Here is an 18,489-nt window from a genome sequence, read left to right as displayed (position 1 = left end):
GGAAAATTTCTACAAAAGTAGAGAGAATAGTGCAATCCCCCCATGTACCTATCAGCAGTTTCAGTAATTATTAACATTGTGTTCTTACTTCATCTAGTTTCCCTCTCTTTTTCCTTGAGTATTCTACAGCAAATTTTACAGATATCATAACATTTCACCTATAAATACTTGATATGGGCCAGGCGTGGTGGGTCACGCCTGTAATCCCAGGGCTTTGGGAGGCTGTGGCCGGAGGATCGCTTGAGCCCAGAAGTTCAAGACCAGCCTGGGCAAGATGGTGAAACCCTATCTCTACTAAAAATACACACACACACACACACACACACACACACAGAGTCAGGCAGATAAAGGAGAAAGAAGGTGATCTGAGGCCAAAGGGTCAAAATGAGCAATGGGACAAAGACAGATAAAAGTTCCAAGTGTTCAGGGATGCAGCCTTGGATAAAAGATGCTAGCTAGGCAGCAAAAAAGCCTAAGGAATTTAGGCTGAGATATTAAGGCTTTGTTTACAAAGTATAGGGGAGCCACAAACGACTATAGCCCAGAAATATCCCCAAGGAAAACCCTTTGGTCATTCAGCCCCAACAGGCACTTAGGCCCTGATTATTTTGTTTAAACAATTTAGGCCGGGCGTGGTGGCTCACGCCTGTAATCCCAGCAGGCAGGCGGATCACGAGATCAGGAGTTCGAGACCATCCTGACCAACATGTAGAGACCCCAGTTTCTACTAAAAATACAAAAATTAGCTGGGCATGGTGACACACGCCTGTAATCCCAGCTACTCAGGAGCCTGAGGCAGGAGAATTGCTTGAACTGGGGAGGTGGAGGTTGTGGTAAGCCGAGATCGCGCCACTGCATTCCAGCCTGGGCGACAGAGTAAGACTCTGTCTCAAAGAGAAAAAAAAAAAAGAAAAACATTTGTGACGACTGATTTAGGCATTTATTCAGTGTCAGTATCATAGCCTGCAGGACAAACCTAGAGAGTATACAGCAGTATTATGTGGGAAGTCTCAACTATTAACAAAATATATAAAACCGCTATCCTACATTGAATCCCCAAATCTTCTCCTAACATCTTGTTTTTTGTGTGTTTGTTTTTGTTTTGTTTGAGACTGAGTCTCGCTCTGTCACCGAGGTTGGAGTGCAGTGGTGCGATCTTGGCTCACTGCCACCTCGGCTTCCCAGGTTCAGGCGATTCTCCTGCCTCAACCTCCCAAAGTGTTGGGATTACAGGCATGAGTCACCGCGCCCGGCCAATTCTCCTAACATTTGTAGCCTCGGAGTCAAAGACCTTACTTGTTTTGATAGATACCATCACCATAACAGTCATCAATAAGTACATGAGTATACTAGATCAGGGCTGAGTTATAAAAATTTACCTAAGGAGGTGGTCCCCTAAAAGTCGATTTTTTCTTTCCCCCTGACAGGTCCATCTATAAAGTATCAAGAGATTATCGGCAATATTACAAATCACTGAAGTCTGTTTGGGGTTTTCTAGAAGCTGAGCCAATTATTTACTTAATTGTCTAACGATTAACGACACCCCTCGTGCTTTCTGGGCCTGCGTTTCGTAATCGATGCCCTGAGAGGTATAAAGTAATTTCAAAAAAAAAAAAAAAACCCACAAAAAACAAAAAACAACAAACCACCCCTCAGAACAGAGGCTTATTATGTGAGGACCCTGACAAGCCAGCTTCAAAATGAGGTGAAAACTACAGTTCCTCTTCCGTTTATCAGAGTTCTAACCCGGACCACCGTGAACCACATCTACCGCCCGAGGGGCAGGGACGGCTGCTTCAGTCCCCGGGCTTCCCGCTCGGTCCCTTCGCACCGCATCTCCCCGAGGCCGCTATTCCCGCCGCGCCCGCCCAGGGAACTGCCCCGCCAGCGTCGTACCCGCAGGTTGGCCCGGAGACCCAGACTCTTGGCTAAGTTCTGCAGGTCACTGTACTTGAGGGAGTCCAGCTCCTCTAGGGAGGGGATGATCATCGCGATTCAAAATCCCGGCGATACGCAGAAGATGGATCACCAAACCTAGTTGGCGAGGTTCAAATCCCTGGCGCCACTCTTAACTTTGACTAAGCAGAAATTTATAGACAGTTTAAATGAAGAATGCCGCGCTTCCATTGGTTGAAAATGCCTCAAAGGCGGGGTTTCTAACCCTGACCAATAGAAAGGCTGATTTCCCGTCCCAACAGACCCGCGCTTTTCTCACACTTCACGAATACGCAGGCGCCGAAGGGCCCGTAAGGCCGGTTCAGGTAACGAGGACGCGGACTGGGACTCCAGTGCTTGGATTGCCCACGATGTCCAATGAGGACGCAGGAGCTGTGCTTGGGGCGGGGCCTGGCGTGTATTCGAAACGAAGGCGCCGGCTGAAAGAAGATGGCGGCTCAGCCGAAGCGGCATCGCTCGCGTTGTGCAACGCCGCCCCAGGGTGACTTTTGTGATGGCACTGAAAGGGCGATTGACGAAGCTTCTTTTACGACCTCCATGGAGTGGGATACACAGGTGGTGAAGGGGTCCTCGCCGCTCGGCCCCGCAGGGCTGGGGGCTGAGGAGCCGGCCGCCGTCTCCCAGCTGCCGTCTTGGCTGCAGCCTGAGAGGTGCGCTGTTTTCCAGTGCGCACAGTGCCACGCAGTGCTCGCCGACTCGGTGCACCTCGCCTGGGACCTGTCGCGGTCCCTTGGGGCCGTGGTCTTCTCCAGTGAGTGCAGTGAGGCGTTCGGGAAAGGCAGAGGCTAGCCCGAGAGGTTGTTCCCGCCTTCTCCACCGGGTGGCAGAGAACCACCTGGGGAAGAAAACGGAATGAAAATTTGGAAGCACATAACTCCTTGGCCTGGGGATGGGGCAGGGAACTGGGGAGTCTCCTGACATTTATGGCCGGGATGAGTCTGTCTAGAGGAGAGATTTTCCATTTCAAGGCCCGCAGAGTATGAGTTCTGACCCGTGTTTGTGTTCCTAGGAGTTACAAATAACGTCATTTTGGAAGCGCCCTTCCTAGTTGGCATTGAAGGTTCACTCAAAGGCAGGTACGTATTCATAATTACAGATTGGTCTCTAGTCCCTGACTTTATGAGATTGAGGAGCGTGGAACTGACATGTACTTGTTGAGCAAGTCTGTTGACACCATTTCCTTTTTTTGTTGTTGGTTTGATATATATTTTTTGAGATGGAGCCTCACTCTGTTGCCCAGGCTGGAGTGCAGTGGCGCGATCTCGGCTCACTGCAAGCTCTGCCTCCCAGGTTCACACCATTCTGCCTCAGCCTCCCGAGTAGCTGGGAAGGCATGTGAAGTCATGCCAAATTGTGAATATGAAGAAAAAAATGGGGCCGGGCGCGGTGGCTCACGCTTGTAATCCCAGCACTTTGGGAGGCTGAGGTGGGTGGATCACATGAGGTCAGGAGTTCAAGACCAACCTGACCAACATGGTGAACCCCCATCTCTACTAAAAATACAAAATTAGCCGGGCATGGTGGCACACACCTGTAATTCCAGCTCTTTGGGAGGCTGAGGCAGGAGAATCACTTGAACCCGGGAGGCAGAGGTTGCAGTGCACTGAGAACACACCATTGCACTCCAGCTTGGGCAACAAGAGCGCAACTCCATCAAACAAACAAATACATGGAAATTAAAAGTGCTACTCCAGTTATAAGCTGATATGGAGGAAGTTTGAGTGGTATGAGTAGAAGATCAAACCAGCCGCAGCATTCCTTTAAACCAAAGCCTAATCCAGAACAAGGCCCTAACTCTCTTCAATTCTGTGAAGGCTGAGAGGTGAGGAAGCTGCAGAAGTTTGAAAGTAGCAAATGTTGGCTAGGTGCAATGGCTCATGCCTGTAACCCCAGCACTTTGGGAGGCCGAGGTGGGTGGATTGCTTGAACCCAGGAGTTTGAGACCAGCCTGGGCAACATGGTGAAATGCTGTCTCTACAAAATACAAAACAATTTAGCCGGATGTGGTGGCACACACCTATAGTCCCAGCTGCTTGGGAGGCTGAGAAGGAAGGCTGGCTTGAGCCATAGAGGTCGAGGCTGCAGTGGAGCTGTGATTGTGCCACCACACTCCAGCCTGGGTGACAGAGCAAGACTATCTAAAAAAAAACAGAGGTTGGTTCTTGAGATTTAAGGAAAGAAACCTTCTCTATAACAAAAGTCCAAAGTGAAACAGCAAGTACTGATGCAGAAGCCGCAGAGAATGAAAGTGGGTACACTAAACAACAGATTTGCAGTGCAGATGAAACAGCCTTCTAGTGGAAGAAGATGCCATCTCAGACTTTCACAGGTAGAAAGGAGAAGTATTACTGGCTTCAAAGGAGCTGGTCACAGTGACTCACACATGTAATCCCAGCACTTTGGGAGACCAAGGTGGGAGAATTGCTTGAGCATAGGAGTTCAAGACCAGCCTGGGCAACATAGCAAGAACCTATCTCTACAAAACATTTAAAAATTAGATGGTCATTATAGTGTGCACCTGTGGTCCAGCTAATTGGAAGGCTGAGGTGGGAGGATCACTTGAGTCTGGGATGTCAAGGCTGTAGTGAGCTGTGATTGTACCACTGTACTCCATCCAAAAAAAAAGAAAAAAAAAAAGCTTCAAAGGACAGGCTTTTTCTCTTGTTAGGGGCTAATGCAGCTGATGACTTTAAGTTGAAGTCAATGCTCATTTACTGTTACTATCTATAGCTACTATAGATAGTTATTCCTCTGATGGATATGGGCAAAGTAAATTGAAAACCTTCTGGAAACCCAGCTAAATTTTGTATTTCTAGTAGAGACGGAGTTTCACCATGTTGACCAGGCTGTTCTCAAACTCCTGGTCTCAAGTGATCTACCCGCCTCCCAAAATGCTCAGATTATAAGCGTGAGCCATTGCGCCCGGCCCAGTAAATTAATTTCCACTGAGACATTTGTTTATAAGTACTGTGCTTTGTCTGAACTAATTAATTCCTACGTGGAATTTCAAATTAATGACACTTTATTTCACAGTTTGCTTTTTGGTTACCTGTATTCACAAGATTACATTACTATATGTGTGGTGTGGGACTTTATTTACCAATAAACTTAATATATTTTGTTATTTGTTCTTTTTTAGTATCCATTGACATGAATGTTTCTTTTTAGCTATGTGTTTTGTTTTTTTTTTCTTTTTTAAGACGGAGTTTTGCTCTTGTCGCCCAGGCTGGAGTGCAATGGCACAATCTCCGCTCACTGCAACCTCCGCCTCCCCGGTTCAAGCGATTCTCCTGCCTCACCCTCCTGAGTAGCTGGGATTACAGGCACCCGCCACCATGCCTGGCTAATTTTTGTATTTTTAGTAGAGACAGGGTTTCACCACATTGGCCAGGCTGGTCTTGAACTCCTGACCTCTGGTGATCCACCTGCCTTGGCCTCCCAAAGTGCTGGGATTACAGGCATAAGCCATCATGCCCGGGCTAGCTATGTGATATTTATGTTGTATTTTGTTAATAGAATTCTGCTAGCCTGGGAAGTAAGACCCCATTTCTTCCAAAAAAAATTAGTAGGGCATGGTAGCATGCACCTGTAATCCCAGCTTTGGGAAGCTGAGGCAGGTGGATCAGTTGAGCCCAGGAATTCAAGGCTGCAGTGAGCTATGATTGTACCACTATGTTCTGACCTGGGCAACAGAACAAGAACCTGTCTTAAAAAAAAAAAAAAAAAATTCTTCATAGTATACTCTATATTAATATAATTAATTTTTCCTTTACCAAAGCACTTTAAAATTGCTTTTAGCACATGCATGATTAAATACTTTCTTAAAGTGCTTTTCTTTTAGAAAATTTTTTTATTTTATTTTGAGACGGAGTGTTGCTCTGTTGCCAAGGCTGGAGTACAGTGGCACTATCTCAGTCCACTGCAAGCTCCGCCTCTTGGGTTCACACCATTCTCCTGCCTCAGCCTCCCGAGTAGCTGGGACTACAGGCGCCCGCCACCACACCTAGCTATTTTTTTATATTTTTAGTAGAGACGGGATTTCACCATGTTAGCCAGGATGGTCTTGATCTCCTGACCTCGTGATCCGCCTGCCTCGGCCTCCCAAAGTGCTGGGATTACAAGCGTGAGCCACCGTGCCCGGGCTGTTTGTTTATTTTTTAAGACGGGGTTTTACCATGTTGCCTAGGCTGATCTTGAATTCCTGGGCTCTAGCTATCTGCCCACTTTGGCCTCTGAAAGTGCTGCGATTACAGTAGGTGTGAACCACTGTGCCTGACCAAAATGTTCCTTTCTAATATTTAAATATGTCTTATATACCAGCAAATATGATGACTTGCTCAAGAATTGTAATGAGAACTAAAATCAACATCTGACTCTTCATCAGTAATCTTTTCAGAGGATAAGGAAAACAAAATAGATGGCTTGCTAGGGTAATGGGATTCCTTTTTCTTTCTCTTTTAGTCTGGGCATTTTTCCATTAACTTTTTTTTATATATGCAAAAGACAAATCTTGATTTTAGTTCTATGAACAATTTGTTTAGTAAAGCCCCAGTCAACTTGATTATTTTTTCAACAAATGTGAATTTATATAATGATAGCCATTTTACACGGTGATTTGTAGTTTTAAATGTTTTAGTATTAATCAGATTAGTTAGCTCTTTTTCTGTTTATTAGGGGTAAGTTACCTTTCTCTACTGAAGTGACAATTATACATCCATGACTGCTTTGACCAGAATATAAGAGGGTATCTGCAATCCAGCATGTAATTAAATTACAACGTGAGTTACCCTTTCTTGAATGTGATATTCTTTCAGTCTCATTCCTATTACAATATAATTTTCACCCTGACTTAGGTGTTAGGAATGCTTCAGAGACTAGTTATTTTTTATTTCTTACATGATTTTTTATTCTTACCCATATTCTATTTTTCCCTACTCCTAGTACTTACAACCTTTTATTCTGTGGTTCCTGTGGGATTCCCATTGGTTTCCATCTGTATTCTACCCATGCTGCCCTGGCTGCCTTGAGAGGTCACTTCTGCCTTTCCAGTGACAAAATGGTGTGGTGAGTAGACTTAGATATTGATCATCAAATACACTTATTTATTTATTTACTTATTTAGAGACAAAGTCCATCAAATAAATTTTAAAAGATTTTTCAGGAAAGAGAAAGTGGGCTGAGCACAGTGGCTCATGCCTGTAATTCCAGCACTTTGGGAAGCTGAGGCGGGTGGATCGCTTGAGGTCAGGAGTTTGAGACCAGCCTGGCCAACATGGTGAAACATGGCTCTACTAAAAATACAAAAATTAGCCAGGTGTGGTAGACGCCTGTAATCCCAGCTGCTTAGAAGGCCGAGGCATGAGAATTGTTGGAACCCGGGAAGCGGAGGCTGCTGTGAGCCGAGATTGCGCCACTGCACTCCAGCCTGAGAGACAGAGTGAGATTCTGTCCAACTACTTGGGAGGCTAAGGCAGGAGAATTGCTTCAACCTGAAAGGTGGAGGTTGCACCATGAGCTGAGATCGCGCCACTATACCCCAGCCTGGGTGACAGAGCAAGACTGCCTCACAAAAAAAAAAAAAAAGACAAAGCGTTTGTACCAAAGAAGATGCTAAGGTCAGGCACTGTCTTTGACAAAAAGATAGCAGTGGGCCAAGTGTGATGGCTCACGCCTGTAATGCCAGTGCTTTGTGAGGCCAAGGTGGGAGGACTGCTTGAGGGCAGGAGTTCAAGACCTCCATGGGAAATATAGTGAGACCCCTATTTTTTTATACAAAATAAAAAAAATTTAGCTGGATGTGGTGGTGGCCTGCCCCTGTAGTCCCAGTTACTTGGGAGGCTGAGGTGGGAGGATCACATGAGCCCAGGAGTTCAAGGTTACAGTTTGCTGTGATCACACCACTGCATTCCATTTTGGGTGACAAAATGAGACTCCATCTCTTAAAAAAAATAAAAGATAGCAGTGGGACCAAAATATAATCTTATAACATTATGATTATCTTCCATGTCTTCTTATACCACATCTTAAGAAGCATCCATGGAAGAATTCAGAGGGTAGTCTTTCATTAAATAAACTTTTTGCCAGATGTGGTGGTGTGTGCCTATAATTCTAGTTACCCAGGAGGCTGAGGCAGGAGGATCCCTTGAATCTTGAAGGTGTTTGAGATCAGCCTAGGCAACATAGTGAAGCCTCCTGTCTCAAACTGCCCCCTTAAAAAAAATAATAATAAAAAGAACATTATATGACCAGGCGCAGTGGCTCACGCTTGTAATCCCAGCACTTTGGGAGGCCAAGGTCGGGGGTCCATTTGAGGTCAGGAGTTCGAGACCAGCTTGGCCAACATAGTGAAACCCCATCTCCTTTAAAAATACAAAAATAAGCCAAGTGTGGTGGTGCCCGCCTGTGGTCCCAGCTACTTGGGAGGTGAGGCAGGAGAATTGCTTGAACCCAGGAGGTGGAGGTTGCAGTGAGCCAAGATCGAGTCACTGCACTTCAGCCTGGGTGACAGAGTGAGACTCCGTCTCAGAAAAAATAAAAATAAATAAATAAAAGATAAAAAGATCATTCTAGAAAGTAAGCTTTTGCAAAATAATGTTGTAGTAGATACCTTTTGGGTTTGTGCCCAGCCTCTGTCTCCCTCTAATAGGTGGGGCCTTGTATATTTATATCATGTGTGATTCCCACTCCCAGGTACTGGATCAAGAATGAATACCTGGCCAGGCATGGTGGGTCATGCCTGTAATGTCAGCGCTTTGGAAGACTGACTTGGAGGATTGTTTGAGCTTAGGAGTTTGAGAATAGCCTAGGGCAACATAGCAAGACTCTGTCTCTACAAAAAATTTAAACTATTAGCTGTGTGTGGTGGTGTATGCCTGTAGTCCTAGCTACTCAGGAGGCTAAGGTGGGAGGATAGCTACAGCCCAGGAATTCAAGGTTACAGTGAGCTATGATTGTGTCACTGTATTCTAGCATGCGGAGCAGAGCAAGACCCTGTCTCTTAGAAAAGAAAAACGGTGCTGGGCATGGTAGCTCATGCCAGTAATTCCAGCACTTTGGGAGGCTGAGGCAGGCAGATCATGAGGTCAGGAGATCGAGACCATCCTGGTCAACATGGGGAAATCCCGTCTCTACTAAAAAATACAAAAAAATTAGCTGGGTGTGGTGGCGTGTGCCTGTAATCCCAGCTACTTGGGAGGCTGAGGCAGGATAATCACTTGAACCAGGGAGTCAGAGGTTGCAGTGAGCCGAGATCGCGCCATTGCACTCCAGCCTGGCAACAGAGCGAGACTCTGTCTCAAAAAAAAAAAAAAAGAAAAATGGATACCTGATCCAGACTAAGCCAATCAGTTTTCTACCCTAGGAATTTGAAATAAGGGCCCAGAAATACCAGTTACGTGTAGATGGTACTAGTGTTGAAGTTGGGAAGTGAAAGCTGTATGTATGGGGTAGCTATTTCCTATGTGATGCATGTAGCTGCTGAGAAGTCTTCTCTGCAGTAAAACATGAAACAGACAGAGAAAAGTAAAAATAATGATCATGTAGCCTCATAGCATCAGAAAAACTACCCTACTGGCTATCCTTTCTCATGAATTACATTGGCTATTGCATTATTTTCCTAACAAGTTACACTTTTAAGCTTTTTTACATATTACAAGAAACTGAAACATCCTTCGAAGTCTTTCCTTGACCATTAAAAAACAAAAACAAAAAAAAACAAGCATTGACAACCTAGTTTATGTAGGCATTATGCTTATATCACTGAGTTCTTAGTATAGTCTAAGAAAACTAGGGCTCAAAGAGGTGGAAGAGCTGAGATTTGAGCACATCTTAACTCAAATGCTTAGTTTTCATAAAACTAAAAGGTTTCCTTTCTCTTGTTTCTTTCTTTTTTTTTTTTCTTGAGATGGAGTCCCGCTCTGTCGCCCAGGCTGGAGTACAGTGGCGTGATCTTGGCTCACTGCAAGCTTCGTCCCCTGGGTTCGTGCCATTCTCCTATTTTCCTGCCTCAGCCTCCCAAGTAGCTTGGACTACAGGTGCCCGCCACCACGACTGGCTAATTTTTTGTATTTTTAGTAGAGACAGGGTGTCACTGTGTTAGCCAGGACGGTCTTGACCTACTGACCTCGTGATCCGCCCGCCTTGTCCTCCCAAAGTGCTGGGATTACAGGTGTGAGCCCCCACGCCCAGCTGCTTTTTCTCATTTCTTATGCTTAGATAGATGTTTTTAGCTGAGTTATGGTTGACTAAACAATAAAACTTATAAGCAAAGCCAGTCCTTTACCATGGGTTGCTCACTGTGCATTAGGTATACCATTTGATCTTCATTGCAAATTTCCAACACAAAATATATATCTGAGATGGATCGATCATTTATTATTCTTTTATTTTTTAAAGATGGAGTCTTGGCCGGGCGCGGTGGCTCAAGCCTGTAATCCCAGCACTCTGGGAGGCCGAGGCGGGCGGATCACGAGGTCAGGAGATCAAGACCATCCTGGCTAACACGGTGAAACCCCGTCTCTACTAAAAAAATACAAAAAACTAGCCGGGCGATGTGGCGGGCGCCTGTAGTCCCAGCTACTCGGGAGGCTGAGGCAGGAGAATGGCGTAAACCCGGGAGGCGGAGCTTGCAGTGAGCTGAGATCCGGCCACTGCACTCTAGCCCGGGCGACAGAGCGAGACTCTGTCTCAAAAAAAAAAAAAAAAAGATGGAGTCTCACTCTGTCACCCAGGCTGGAAGTACAATGGCATGATCTTAGCTCACTGCAACCTCTGCCTCCTGGGTTCAAGCAATTCTCCTGCCTGGGCTTCCCAAAATGTTAAGATTACAGGCATTAGCCACCATGCCCAGCCTCAATTTCTAGATTCTTAAGCAATTTCTATTTAGAATTAACTTTAAAGCAGAAAAAAAAAAAAAAACCTGTAAATGTGTGCTGTTAGTAATCCCACATCTTTTCTAGAAATCAGTACAAAAGTAAATGTTCTAGAGGAGCAATAATTGCATTTTTGCTAGGGTAGTAAGCTTTTAGTAACATATTTTTAACATAAATTTGAAAAAGCATTATGAGATTTTGGTTAATTTCTTAATATTTAAAATGAGTTGGATAAAAGGTCAGGACATTCTTTTCAATTAAGTAGAAACTTTGGCCTTTTCCTCTTGGATTCAGGATGGCTGCTGCAATTACAGTCATTACATCTATTGATGATAGCATCCTAAACATGAAGGAAAAGGATATGGAGAGTATGGGAACACAAGAAAATTCCCCCTTTTCATCAGCATAAATTTTCTTTCTTTTTTTTTTTTTTTTGAGACAGAGTCTTGCTCTGTCACCCAGGTTGGAGCACAGTGGTGCGATCTCAGCTCATTGCAACCTCTGCCTCCCAGGTTCAAGTGGTTCACCTGCCTTGCCTCCCAGCTATTTTGGACCACAGACGCACTCCTCCACGCCCGGCTAATTTTTGTCTTTTTAGTAGAGATGGGGTTTTACCATGTTTGCCAGGCTGGTCTCAAACTCCTGACCTCAGGTGATCTGCCCACCTTGGCCTCTCATAGTGCTGGGATTACACTCATGAGCCACAGCACCCTGCCGGCATAAATTTTCTTAATCTTTTTTTTTTTTTTTTTTTGAGACATGGTCTGTCACACAGGCTGGAGCTATCATGGTTCACTGCAGCCTCAACCTCTTGGGTTCGGGTGATCCTCCCAACTCAGCCTCCCAAGTAGCTGGGACTATAAGCATGCCACCACATCTGGCTAATTTTTGTATTTTTTGTAGAGATGGGGTTTCACTTATACGAGGCATGGTGGCTCATGCTTGTAATCCCAGCACTTTGGGAGGCTGAGGCAGGCGGCGGGCCACCTGAAGTCAGGAGTTCAAGACCAGCCTGTCCAATATGGTGAAAACCTGCCTCTGCTAAAAATACAAAAATTAGCTGGGCATGGTGGTGGGCACCTGTAATCCCACCTACTTGGGAGGCTTAGGCAGGAGAATTGCTGGAATCTGGAAGGCAGAGGTTGCAGTGAGCTGAGATCACGCCATTGCACTCCAGCCTGAGCGACAGAGTGAGACTCCTTCTCAAAAAAAAAAAAAAGAAAAAGAGATGGGGTTTCGCTGTGTTGCCCAGGCTGGTCTTGAATTTCTGGTCTCAAGCCATCTGCCTGCCTCAGTCTCCCAAAGTGCTGGGATAATAGGTGTAAGCCAGTATACCCAACCAATTTTCTTATCCTTGCTGGCCAGAACTATGTCACATGATCACTTTATTTGAGAAAGCAAATATGTAACAGTAGGCTCGTGGCAAAAATCTGGATTCTGTTGGCAATAAAGAAGTGAGGAAGGCTGGGCTTGGTGGCTCACGCCTATAATCCCAGCACTTTGGGAGGCTGAGGCGGGGGGGATCCCCTGAGGTCAGGAGTTTGAGACCAACCTGACCAACATGGTGAAACACCGTCTCTACTAAAAATACAAAAATTAACTGGGCATGGTTGCGCAAGCCTGTAATCCCAGCTACTTGGGAGGCTAAGGCAGGAGAGTCGTTTGAACCCGGGAGGCAGAGGTTGCAGTGAGCTGAGATCGTGCCACTGCACACTAGTCTGGCAACAGAGTGAGACTCCATCTCAAAAAAAAAAATGTGGGAGTGGGAAATAGCTACTGGGAATAGGTGACCAACACTATGTCTCACACTGGGATTACTTTCCTTCAGACTGTGCTACAGGATCCCACTGATGAAGTGTAAAGCTTATAATCATCATAATTATTCATATGAGCCTGGTTTTTGTCTTTAGTTTACCATGAGATAATTTTGTCTCCGGTAGGATGACGCAGAGATCCTCTCCGATTTGTTTATTTTTGAATTTGTTTTTCCAAGGAAATGCAGTCATCCGTCAGTATCCGTGGTTTGAGGATCCCACCAGATACCAAAATCCACGGACACTCAAGTTTCTGATATTAAATGGTATAATATTTGCATATTACTTTTGGATATCCTCCTTTTTAAAGTATAAAAGTACATATTTTATACTTTAAAATAATCTCCAGATTACTTATGACAGCTAATGTAATGTAAATGCTATGTACATTACAAATATGCATAGGAAATTTACAAAGTTGTTGTATTGTTAAGGGAGTGATGACAAGAAAAAGAGTCTGTACCTGTTCAATACAGACACAATCCAGTTTTTTTCCCCAAATATTTTTAGTCTGTGGTTGTTCAAATCCGATGCTGTACCCATGGATATGGTGGGCCAACTGTAACATCATGAGTCTTGAAGTGAAAATCAGTAAGAAGGCTTTTTTTGACACACATTTTCTTTAGAAGGCAAGTTTGGTTCATTTATAATCTTAACCATGGTATGACACTAATATTTTCTCTTTTTTCCTATCTAGCTATCTCTTAAAAACAAAAGCCATAGTAAATGCATCAGAGATGGATATTCACAATGTATCTCTATCAGAAAAGATTGCAGAGGTAAAATTTCATGATGGTTGTATGCTTTTTTAAAATACAGACAACTCTTGATAACTTCTACCAATGGACTTGGGGATGATGAAATAGTATGATGCTCAGTAATCCTTTATACTTGGTTTGACCTTCCCTATCGAATTTGTAACGAAAAGCAAAATATTAAAACCACACTGTAAGGTGTAGTTCAGGAAGAAAGGAAAAGCTGCTCAACTGCTACACTCCTGTGTTCTCCTTTGTGCTGGGAATGGATATCATCATCTTGCCATAGAGCTATCTTCCTTGCAAACACCTTGTAATTGCTTAACTGTCTCAGTTGTAAGAGTGAAGAAACAGTTATTAGGAATTCTTGGTCGGGCGCGGTGGCTTACGCCTGTAATCCCAGCACTTTGGGAGGCCAAGGTGAGCAGATCATGAGGTCAGGAGATTGAGACCATGCTGGCTAATACAGTGAAACCCCATCTCTATTAAAAATACAAAAAATTAGCCTGGCGTGATGGCACATGCCTGTAGTCCCAGCTACTTGGGAGGTAGAGGCAGGAGAATCGCTTGAACTGGGAGGTGGAGGTTGCAGTGAGCCGAGATCACGCCACTGCACTCCAGCCTGGGCAACAGAGTGAGATTCATCTCAAAAAAAAAAAAAAATTTAGCCGGGCATGGTGGCAGGCACCTGTAATCCTAGCTACTCAGGAGGCTTAGGCAGGAGAATCACTTGAACCTGGGTGGCGGAGGTTGCAGTGAGCCAAGATTGCGCCACTGCACTCCAGCCTGGGCGACAGAGTGAGACTCCGTCTCAAAAAAAAGAATTACTGGCCGGACACCGCGGCTCATGCCTGTAATCCCAGCTCTTTGGGAGGCTGAGGCGGACAGATAATCTGAGATCAGGAGTTCGAGACCAGCCTTACCAACATGGAGAAATACCATCTCTACTAAATATACAAAATTAGCCAGGCGTGGTGGCGCATGCCTGTAATCCCAGCTACTGGGGAGAGGCTGAGACAGGAGAAGCGCTTGAACCCGGGAGGCAGAGGTTGCGGTGAGGTGAGACTGTGCCATTGAACTCTAGCCTGAGCAACAAAAGTGAATATATGTCTCAAAAACAAAAACAAGCTGGGTGTGGTGGCTCACGCCTGTAATTCCAGCACTTTGGGAGGCTGAGGTGGGCAGATCACCTGAGGTCAGGAGTTCGAGACCAGCCTGAGCAACATGGAGAAACCCTGTCTCTACTAAAAATACAAAATTAGCCTGGCGTGTTGGCGCATGACTGTAATCCCAGCTATTCAGGAGGCTGAGGCAGGAGAATCACTTGGACCTGGGAGGCAGAGGTTGTTGTGAGCCAAGATCTCACCATTGAGAGCGAAACTCCATCTGAAAAAAACGAACGACAAAAAAACAATTCTTATCGGCAGGGCGCGGTGGCTCACACCTGTAATCCCAGCACTTTGAGAAGGCAAGGTGGGTGGATCCACGAGGTCAGGAGTTCAAGACCAGCCTGGCCAAGATGGTGAAACCTCGTCTCTACTAAAACTACAAAAATTAGCCAGGTGCAGTGGCAGGCACCTGTAATCCCAGCCCCAGCTACTCGAGAGGCTGAAGCAGGAGAATCGCTTGGACCCGGGCGGCAGAGGTTTCAGTAAGCCAAGATCACGCCACTGCACTCTAGCCTAGGTGACAGTGAGAATCTGTCTCAAAAATAATAATAATAATAATGGGTATGGGAAATGACTTTGGAATGGCAGTATGAGGAGTTTCATGGATAGGATCCAGGAAGAATATTATAAAGGAAACAGCTGGGCGCGGTGGCTCATGCCTGTAATCCCAGCACTTTGGGAGGCCGAGGCGGGCGGATCGTGAGGTCAGGAGATTGAGACCATCCTGGCTAACATGGTGAAACCCTGTCCCTACTAAAAATGCAAAAAATTAGCCGGGTGTGGCAGCCGGCGCCCGTAGTCCCAGCTACTTGGGAGGCTGAGGCAGGAGAATGGCGTGAACCCGGGAGGCGGAGCTTGCAGTGAGCTGAGATCCGGCCACTGCACTCCAGCCTGGGCGACAGAGCGAGACTCCGCCTCAACAGCAACAAAAAAAAAAATAAAGGAAACAACCATCTTAAGTCTCTGGAAGTTTTTCTGAAGGTATATGGCAAATAGAGAAACATTTATTTAGTTTTGAGACAGAGTCTTACTCTGCCTTCCAGCTGGAATGCAGTGGCATAGTCTCAGTTCACTGCAACCTCCACACCTCCCAGGTTCAAGCAATTCTCCCACCTCAGCCTCCTGAGTAGCTGGGCCTACAGGCGTGCACCACCATGCCTGGCTAATTTTTGTATTTTTTAGTAGAGGTGGGGTTTCACCATCTCACTAAAAATGTTGGCTAGGCTGTTCGCGAACTCCCGACCTCAGATGATCCTACCAAAGTGCTGGGATTACAGGTGTGAGTGCCAGGTTCAACTGCTTCTCCTGCCTCAGCCTCCCCAGTAGCTGGGAACCCAGTTGCCCTTGCCCCCAGCTTGCTTGTAGGGTGGAAATCCCATGCTGGGAGGGGCAGATGGAGATTATCAGAAGCCACTGCTCTTGCCCTGCTGAGTACCACCACTAAATTTTGTTCTAAATATAGCTGTTCTAAGGTGTAAGAACTCTTAAAAATTATCTAATTGCAACAGTTGTCTGTTCTAAACCTAATAACCAGAGTTAACTTTGCACACCATTAGTAGAATATTAAAGTCAGAGGGGCATTTGTTACTGTTAACAAAGGGTTAAAAGAAAAGCTAAATTCTCGCCACTGGAAAAGAAGACTCTCCATAAAGCTCTGTGACCACATGTTATTCATCTTCACAGTAGCAGGGCTGCTCAGCAATGTTTTGTCTTTTTTTCCATGAAACTTTACATCTGAGGATCTTTTGTTTCTTGGTTTTTTTTTTTTTTTTTCAGACGGCGTCTTGCTCCGTCGCCCAGGCTGGAGTACAGTGGCACAATCTCAGCTCACTGCAAGCTCCACCTCCCGGGTTCACTCCATTCTCCTGCCTCAGCCTCCTGAGTAGCTGGGACTACAGGCGCCCGCCACTGCGCCCAGCTAATTTTGTTTTTGTATTTTTGGTAGAGACGGGGTTTCACTGTGTTAGACACAATGGTCTCTATCTCCTGACCTCGTGATCTGCCCAACTCAGCCTCCCAAAGTGCTGGGACTACAGGCGTGAGCCACCGCGCCCGGCCACATCTGAGGATCTTATTTTGCACTAGGTTGTTGTGTAAAGTTCTAGAATTAGAAGAAATTTATTCCTCAAATGCATTTACACATCGCCAGCTCCCAATTACTAGATATAAACTAGCTTAAATTTGAAATGGTGTTTATGACCAGCAAATTGATAGTTAAACTTAAGGTGCCCAGATATCCAGCTGGGTGTGGTGGCTCATATCTGTAATTCCAGCACTTTGGGAGGCCACGGCGGGAGGATCCCTGCGGCCAGGAGTTCACCAGCCTGGGCAGCAAAGCAAGACCCCATCTCTACAAAGAAAATTTAAAACACATGACTGTAGTCCTAGCTAATCGGGAGGCTGAAGTAGGAGGATCACTTGAGCCCAGGAGCTTGAGGCTGCAGTGAGCTATGATTGTGCCACTGTACTTCAGCTCAGGCAACAGAGTGAGACTCTGTCTCTTAAAATAAATAAAAATAAAAAAAGATGCCCTGATATATATATATATGTATATTTCTCTTCCTAGCTGAAAGAGAAGATAGTGCTAATGCACACTCGCTTAAAATCACTAATGAAGATTCTGAGTGAAGTGACTCCTGACCAGTCCAAGCCAGAAAACTGATCCTGTATCAGAGCTTGAGTGTCAGGTTCGGGCTTTATTGCTGTCTTCAACAACAAGTGCTGTTTAGTCATTTCTCAAAGACTGGCTTTGGGAAATGCAGTTTCTATCTACCATTAGGCTGATTGTCCAAATGATTTGTGAAGCTGTTTTTAGAAGATGAGAAACTAAGGATTCTTCTGTTTTATAGCTATTTGTCTTAAGAACTTATTTTAGATTCTGATTGAATTCATAATACTTATTTCTGAAGATGTCTTTGACTGTAAATTTAGGAATTAAGATGCAAAGTCCCACGTGTCCTCTGATCTAAAGTTGCATGGTTGGTCTGAAAATAGAGTTGGGCTTAATGTTGACTTCTAGTACTCCTGCATGGAGCAGTTGTTATGAATATTAATAAATCATTTTTTTAACTTATGTAAAATACAGATCATAGTATTCTATAGGTAATGTTTAATAAACTGCCTGAATAATATACAATTTGTCTCTTTTTCGGTTGTAAACTGAGGTTAACAGAGGAATAATGAAAGGAATGATAAAACATCAAACAGTCACCAAAGTACTGTTTTCTCTAATTTTGTTTTATGTAGCACTTCGAGTAACTTATCAAAGTATTAATTTAATAAATATTTGTAAAGTATTAGGCTAGGTGCTGGGGATAAAAGGTAAGCAAAAACAGACTCGCTGTTATCCTTAGAGTTTATAATCTAGTCAGAGACAGACATTCAAATAATCACATGAAGATATGTAAAATTACAGGCCTGGTGCGGTGGCTCCCATCTGTAATTCCAGCATTTTCAGAGGCCGAGGCGGGTGGATCACTTGAGTTCAGGAGTTCAAGACCAGCCTAGCCAATGTGGTGAAACCTTGTCTCTACTAAAAATACAAAAGTTAGAAAAATTAGCCAAGCATGGTGATGTGCACCTATAATCCCAGCTACTCAGGAAGCTGAGGCAGGAGAATTGCTTGAACCCAGCAGGTGGAGGCTGCAGCGAGCTGAGATCGTGCCACTTGCACTCCAGCCTGGGCGACAGAGTGAGACTCCATCTTTTTTTTTTTCCTGAGACGGAGTCTCGCTCTGTCGCCCAGGCTGGAGTGCAGTGGCCGGATCTCAGCTCACTGCAAGCTCCGCCTCCCGGGTTTAGGCCATTCTCCTGCCTCCGCCTCCCGAGTAGCTGGGACTACAGGCGCCCGCCACCTCACCCGGCTATTTTTTTGTATTTTTTAGTAGAGACAGGGTTTCACCGTGTTAGCCAGGATGGTCTCGAT

At 45.1% G+C, this 18,489-nt stretch overlaps 2 protein-coding genes across 8 annotated transcripts in view; one reads left to right on the top strand and one right to left on the bottom strand.

The window, feature by feature from the left end:
* NUSAP1 (nucleolar and spindle associated protein 1) overlaps nt 1–2,432 on the bottom strand; it is a 45,727-nt gene extending 43,295 nt beyond the window's left edge. For 2 of the 6 annotated variants that reach the window (XM_008016951.3, XM_038009848.2), the window contains exon 1: nt 1,897–2,432. In XM_008016951.3, the coding sequence (XP_008015142.3) occupies nt 1,897–1,989 (93 nt within the window). In that variant the 5' untranslated portion in view covers nt 1,990–2,432. The remainder of the gene's footprint in view (nt 1–1,896) is intronic. The other 4 variants (XM_008016949.3, XM_008016950.3, XM_008016947.3 and 1 more) reach the window with 2 other exon arrangements.
* OIP5 (Opa interacting protein 5) lies at nt 2,356–17,695 on the top strand. 2 transcript variants are annotated; one of them, XM_008016946.3, is made up of 5 exons: nt 2,356–2,707; nt 2,966–3,032; nt 6,898–7,020; nt 13,338–13,419; nt 17,131–17,695. In XM_008016946.3, the coding sequence occupies exons 1-5, from the start codon at nt 2,386–2,388 to the stop codon at nt 17,224–17,226; spliced, it is 690 nt and encodes a 229-aa protein (XP_008015137.3). In that variant the 5' UTR covers nt 2,356–2,385; the 3' UTR covers nt 17,227–17,695. The 2 variants fall into 2 exon arrangements, with proteins under 2 accessions (XP_008015137.3, XP_037865779.2); XM_038009851.2 differs by lacking the exon at nt 6,898–7,020.
* The last annotated feature ends 794 nt before the right edge of the window (nt 17,696–18,489 follow it).

The sequence above is a fragment of the Chlorocebus sabaeus genome, chromosome 26 (genome assembly GCF_047675955.1).
Source record: "Chlorocebus sabaeus isolate Y175 chromosome 26, mChlSab1.0.hap1, whole genome shotgun sequence".
Classification (NCBI taxonomy): Eukaryota; Metazoa; Chordata; class Mammalia; order Primates; family Cercopithecidae; genus Chlorocebus; species Chlorocebus sabaeus.
The sequence above is the reverse complement of the archived record's forward strand: the minus strand, read 5'-3'. Positions and strand labels throughout refer to the sequence as shown.

Excerpts from the sequence above, each read along its gene's own strand:
- OIP5 (XM_008016946.3), top strand. The coding sequence starts at position 2,386 with ATGGCGGCTCAGCCGAAGCGGCATCGCTCGCGTTGTGCAACGCCGCCC. Across the intron at positions 3,033-6,897 it reads GAAGGTTCACTCAAAGGCAG|TACTTACAACCTTTTATTCT; the intron begins GTACGTATTCAT and ends CCCTACTCCTAG. Across the intron at positions 7,021-13,337 it reads TCCAGTGACAAAATGGTGTG|CTATCTCTTAAAAACAAAAG; the intron begins GTGAGTAGACTT and ends TTTCCTATCTAG.